Below are 6,272 nucleotides of genomic sequence, written 5' to 3' on the forward strand. Positions count from 1 at the left end.
AACCGGGATCCACTTGGTCTCGGCCTTGGGGGTGAGGTGCTTCGGCAGGTCAGTAATAGGAATCGCTTGTATTTCGGCAGGTCAGTAGTAGGAATCGCTATATCACTTCGGAAACTTTTCGGACGGGTCTTTTATCAGGTCGGAATATGTGGTGCTGCGTGTTCCGAGGCGTATAAGATCAAAGCGTAACAGTATTGCTATTATAATAAAATTGAAATCTGTGGTAAAGATTTCCTAGTTAGTAAAAATGGAAAAAAGTTGGAGTTCACGTGTGATTGAAATTTTGATTTTTTTTTTAATTTTTTATTATTATTATTATTTTTTTTTTGTGGGAAAAGTTATGCCAAACAAGGCTTTGATGATTTTGAACTGATTATTATCTTAAAATAATGCTTTTCTGATAGGGTTGCACTGCACAACATCTAACACCTTCTATGCATACTGTAATAAGATTTTCAGACGAGTTGCATTCTCAATCCGGCAAATTTTGTTCTCGCTAGCAAGTCAAATTTCAGGCAATTAAATTTCAAGTAATTTCAGCTTTTATTTTCTTACTCGTGCTAGATCTTCGTGTCATCCGTAAAAGCAGTGTTATTGTGCTGTAATGGCGGTAATTAAGAGGAGCTCGCTCTAGTTTTTTGTCTTTTTGTTTGAAACTTTGGATTTCATTTTGATTACCGTTTGTGTCTGATTTATTAGTGAACTTCTGAGTTCTGATTTGTTCAATTGTGCACTTATAATTTTGATCTTTCCTGTGCAATAGTTACAATAATTCAGAATGTAAGTTGCGAATCATGTTAAGATTAATTTGACGATAATAAGAATCTGAATCATAAACCGGAGTAGTATTTTCTACACCAGTTTTTGGACAGTCGATCTGTCTCTCTTCCTATCTCTCTATAATAAATTTTTTAGGATTGTTTGTGGACAAATTCTTTCTATTTCGTGAGAGGAAATAAGGATAGAATTCAGTAAATTTGAAGTATTAAGTTTGAACTACAATTTTCCTGGTAGGGACTCAGTGGAGCAAAACAGTTGAGATTTGAATCGATGCAATTTGTTCTCTGTGAATTTTAGAATTGGGTGATTCTCCTACATTGATATTAATTAATTAGTTAAAACTGAAAGTCGTTTTTTCATATTCTAAAATTTAAAAAACCCAGCGCAGGCGTGTTTATAAATCACGTTTGATGTTATGAGCTTGATCTATATTTGGAATTAGACTTGTACGAATTTCTCTTGCTATACAGAGATTTCCCACACTGCCACCCCTTGGAATGGCAAATCTTGGTGAAAATTCCTTAATGACAGGACTGCTAAGTCCTGCATCTCAAAGGAATCAAAAAGCCGAACCGAAGAGAAAAAGAATTCGTCGATGTAGAAGTGCTCCTTTGGCTGAATTTGTTCCCGGTGATTTGAATGGAAAAAATGAGGCTACAATGCTTCCTCGTTCTGAATCCTGTTTGGACAAGCTACATCCCAGTTTCAAAAGAGTAGCCATTTTCTTGACATTCTACTTGGTTATTGGTACTATTTGCTTTTCCTTTGTTATGGAGCAGATCAAGGGAGAGAAAATAAATGAAGTCCTTGATGCCGTTTACTTTTGCATTGTCACAATGACTACTGTTGGATATGGAGATCTTGTGCCCAACAGTGTCGCCACAAAACTGCTAGCCTGCGCTTTTGTGTTCTCAGGGATGGCTCTAGTTGGTCTAATCCTTAGCAAAGGCGCAGACTACATAGTAGAGAAGCAGGAAATGCTTCTTATCAAGGCATTACGTATGCGCCAGAAACTTGGTGCAGCTGAAATTCTTAAGGAGTTGGAAACTAACAAAGTACGGTACAAATGTTTAACAACGATGGCTTTTCTTGTAGTGCTCATTCTAGTTGGGACAGTCTTCCTTGTTACGGTTGAGAAATTGGATATTGTCGATGCCTTTTATTGTGTCTGCTCTACCATCACAACATTGGGATATGGAGATAAGAGCTTTTCGACCAAGGCAGGACGTGTCTTTGCTATGTTTTGGATTTTGACTAGCACTCTCTGTATGGCTCAGTTCTTTTGTTACATTGCCGAATTTAACACAGAAAGCAGGCAGAAGGCTTTGGTTAAGTGGGTTCTTACCAGGAGAATGACAAATGTGGATTTGGAGGCAGCAGATCTCGACGACGATGGGATTGTAGGGTCAGTGTTTTATAACTCCCATTTCTCTGAGTTCTGCCAAAAAAACAGGCAAATTTCCATTGACAGTTAAAAGAAAAATTAAACAAAGAACTGCCAAGTCAGATCCTGGAAAAAGTGCCCTGTCATTCAGCCTGTTTCTTCTGCTTTTTCCCATTTCTTTTGTTTCTTTTATTTACTTGACATTTGGCTTTTACGTTCAGTTGAATTTTTTTTTTTACCTAAAATTTGTATTTCTTATGATGCTTTGCTAACAGGGCTGCTGAATTTGTCTTATATAAGCTAAAAGAAATGGGGAAAATTAATCAAGAAGATATTTTGCTTGTAATGGAAGAGTTTGAAAGCCTTGATGTTGATCAGTCTGGAACTTTGTCACCCTCTGATTTAACGCTTGCACAATCAGCTCAAACATAGAGGTAAAGCTGCTGAGATTCTACACTGTTCAGTAATTATATATATATATATATATATATATATATATATTAATGTTTGTGCTGGAAAAATAGTAACACCTTTTGAGCCGTGTCCCAAATTTCCTTGTAAATTAAGTTATAACTTATTAAGATTATTCATATAAAAACATATATGCTGTGAATTGTGATGACCTTGAGAGTTGAGAGAGCTATGTCTTGTGGTATGTTGTTAGGACAAACAGATGAATTTATTATTTTTTCCACCCGAAAATCTGATTTAACAATAAAAATATATGGAGATCCCTCTCTTTGCGACAAGTATACTGCATAGAGACAATAATTAGTAAAAATAGAACAAACGACATTTTATAGTATCTAGAAACATACAGGGCACCGAAAAGAAGAAGAAAGTGTACTGTTCAATAAGCATACATCGCAGGCTGCTTCATATTATACATACACAATTGTTTCGCGCGGGTTGTCGCTAACAATTAAAAAGGGATCAGATGATTGTGTAAGGAACAAACCTCTTGAAACAAAGTCCCAAAAAGGGGTGTTTTATTGGCGAAGACTTTACAGTTGGAACTTAAACAGAATGCCTCTAAGGGGCGCAAGCACACGAGTACTGAAAAGAAATGTTTAAGTCTAAATTAAGAAATTGAAATTACATATTTTCTGTTTGAGAGTGTTTGATTCAGGGTCCTTTTGCTCTATGTCTTTTCTTCCTTTTATATTCCCTAGATGATCTCTTCGTGATCAACCGCTTAGAAACTGCTTAATTGCTTTATAATTGCCCACTTTCTTCATGGTGGCCAATTTATCGTGGAACTGCCGTCTCTAACTGCTGTCACTACTCTTTGTCGTTCAACCGTCTTCAACTGAACATCCTTGAATTGTGGAACGTAATAAAATTACTTAATAATTGCTTCGATAATTGCACTTTTGAATAACCATAACATCTTATATTTGCTAAGATCCTGGGCGATTCAAAGGTTTAGGCGAGAACAGGGTCATAACCCTAAGCGACTGCAAGGCATTTTATTCGCTCAGATCTTGGGCGTCTTGCAAGTTTGGGCGATGGTGTTACCGCATTCGTGGGCTTCCACTGCATTCATTAGTAACCCTATTTGGGCCTTTATCCTAAATTGTCCAGTTGGGCTTCATTCTTTGGGCTATTCGATTTGGGCTGCTCTAGCGTGTCAACAATTACCCCTCAATATGACAGAATTAATACCAATTATTAATTTTTGCCATATTCATTTTGTGTTTTTCAGCAACATTTGAAATTTTCAAGAATTTCAATCATTATTTTTTTCCATAACCTGAAAATGTGCGACGTTGCAAACCCTTATAACCCCCAAATACACGCTATTTCATCGTACCACTAAATCACGCCTCATTATTTCGCGCTTCTCTCTCGCAATATTACTGTTCATCTTCTTATTTCTCTGCTATGTTTCTCAAGCAAACTTTAACAAAACTTTATTTCGTTCCCAATGGCTGCTTCACAATCCCAATCTGGTGACTCTTTCAGTTTCGAAGACTTCCAGAAAATTCTCACTCGGCCATATATAACTCCGAACTTTCTTGCACCAGCCAATGCCGAACTCAATAAGTTCTATCTAGGTCCTTCATTCAACAATGTCGAGACCGTCGAACACGTGGCGGTGGGCCAGTTGTTCCCTTGTACTTATGGCCCTCCATTTCTAAACTCTTTGCCGCTGAGACCGCTTCGCGAAAGAGGCATTCGCACTTGGCTTAAATCTGATGTTGTTTTCGGTAGATGACATGCTCGCTTTGTGGACCATGGTCCTACCAAGGTAATTTTTGATAGTGCTAAAATTTCTGATTTGTTAAAAATCTCTCTTCAACCCCCTACTTTTGATCCAGCGTTTTTCCTATTGCTTTAAGTTTTTGGTCCTTTGAGTATAATACTTTTGTTTTCCCTCTTGGTCTCATGTCCATTACTTTAAGGGATGTTGGAGTCTTAGTAAATCTGCCACCTTTGGGTGATACCATTTTCCCTGACATTTTGATTTCTGGTGTCGCCCCAAAATTTGACAGAAAACTCACCGAGTCTTATTCAAGCCTGCAAAACTGTTATAATCACTCGAGCGCTGAGCCTTCTCATGCTGAGCGTGTGGCCTTTCTTCATATTTAGCTTTGTAAATATATTCTGTGTGTGCCAAGCATGAAACCTTCTATGAGCTATTTATCCATAGCGCACGAATTGGCGCGTGGTAGGCCTCTGAATTTGTGTTCTTTCTTTTTGGCTGCCCTCTATAGAGACATGGTTTCTCTCCAATTCCAATTGAAGAATGGTGCATCTCCCATTGACAGTGAGCCTCTTTGGTTCACTCAAATGTGGTTGAGAGCCTATTTTCCATCACTTGGTGCTCTATCGTTTTCCCTTCATTCTGCTAAATTGCTATGGGCTAGCTATTGACCCACTGAGCCCTGTAAATATGTTCAGAATGGACATCTTTTCATTCTTTTATACTTTGAATTCAATTCCTTCTTTCTTTCCTTTTCCTCCCTTTTTAACTCCAGATTATGTGCAACCCCCATCCACCCTGGACAGTGCGAGCACCTCTCTGCTCGTTTGGGTTCAGTTTTTAATCGGGAGGGAGTTGTTTCATGATATTTTGACTGGAACCAATGCCAAAAATGGGATTGAAATATATGCTCCCCAATTTTTGGCTCGTCAACTTGATTTTGGCCAAACTTGGCCTGTTCCCCCTTGTTATTCAAGAATTTGATAGATCGCTTCCACATCATTAATAAGGCAGAGGCAGAAGTTATAGATACTCGCAATATTCTTTTGACGAGTAACTTTTCATTAGCCCCCTTCAATCCTAACCATGCCATCCATCCCCTTCTTGAACAACTCTGGTCATCAGTGAAGCGCAGATTGTTTGCAACTGATGCCAATCGTGCTTTCCATTCACTGGATCAGCCAGACATTTCTTCCACTTCTCCTGTTTTGGTCACCCCTGTGTCCATTAGGAGTCCTTCCTCTTCTACTCGTACTAAACAGTCTATTCGTCCATCTACTTCTCTTCCTACCAAGCCCCCTGCAGCTAAAAGTGCCTCAAGCCGCAAACGGCCAGCCTCAGCATCTCCCATTTTGGAGGATGATGATGATGATGACACTCCTCTCATCGTTAGGAGAAAGGTAATTAAATTAGTTTACTCACAAGCATACATTTCTATACTTGAAACTTTTCTATGTGCTGATAGTTTATTCAGATTTCTCAGAAAAGTTCAGCCTCTCCTTTGAAGGCTTTGATGTTGACAGCTCCTGCTCCATAATCCTCTGCTGAGGCTGCTTCATCCAAATCAGCTGATGAAGGGACTACGCTTAAAGAGAAACCTTCAGTCCCGGAATCCTCATCACAACCAATGGATGAGCCACCTTCTTCCCAAGGCGTCAACCCCCCAAACATCGAACCAGAAGGTAATACATTTTTGATATTTTACCTTTGCTTGTGCTATTGGTTTTTGATTTGTTGCTTTTTGAATTCTGCAGATGCTTCCATGGGTTTGCCCGTTGTGGCAAAGTCTTCTCGCCCAGACAAGGGGAAGTCCTCACAAGTGGTGGAGCCACAGGTAGTAGACTTGGCTGGGGATATGCCACCTCCCAAGGTTGCTGATAAGGCAATCTTTGCTTCACTTTT

At 38.9% G+C, this 6,272-nt stretch overlaps 1 protein-coding gene across 3 annotated transcripts; it reads left to right on the plus strand.

Moving 5' to 3' along the window:
- The first annotated feature begins 388 nt into the window (after positions 1 to 388).
- Positions 389 to 2,893, plus strand: LOC111402481 (two-pore potassium channel 1-like). 3 transcript variants are annotated; one of them, XM_023030824.1, is made up of 3 exons: positions 389 to 515; positions 1,251 to 2,185; positions 2,440 to 2,685. In XM_023030824.1, exons 2-3 carry the CDS (start codon positions 1,278 to 1,280, stop codon positions 2,594 to 2,596), a joined length of 1,065 nt encoding a protein of 354 aa, XP_022886592.1. In that variant the 5' UTR covers positions 389 to 515; positions 1,251 to 1,277; the 3' UTR covers positions 2,597 to 2,685. The 3 variants fall into 3 exon arrangements, with proteins under 3 accessions (XP_022886592.1, XP_022886593.1, XP_022886594.1); XM_023030825.1 differs by having other exon boundaries at positions 392 to 530; XM_023030826.1 differs by having other exon boundaries at positions 392 to 2,185; positions 2,440 to 2,893.
- The last annotated feature ends 3,379 nt before the right edge of the window (positions 2,894 to 6,272 follow it).

Source organism: Olea europaea, chromosome 10, assembly GCF_002742605.1.
Source record: "Olea europaea var. sylvestris chromosome 10, O_europaea_v1, whole genome shotgun sequence".
NCBI lineage: Eukaryota > Viridiplantae > Streptophyta > Magnoliopsida > Lamiales > Oleaceae > Olea > Olea europaea.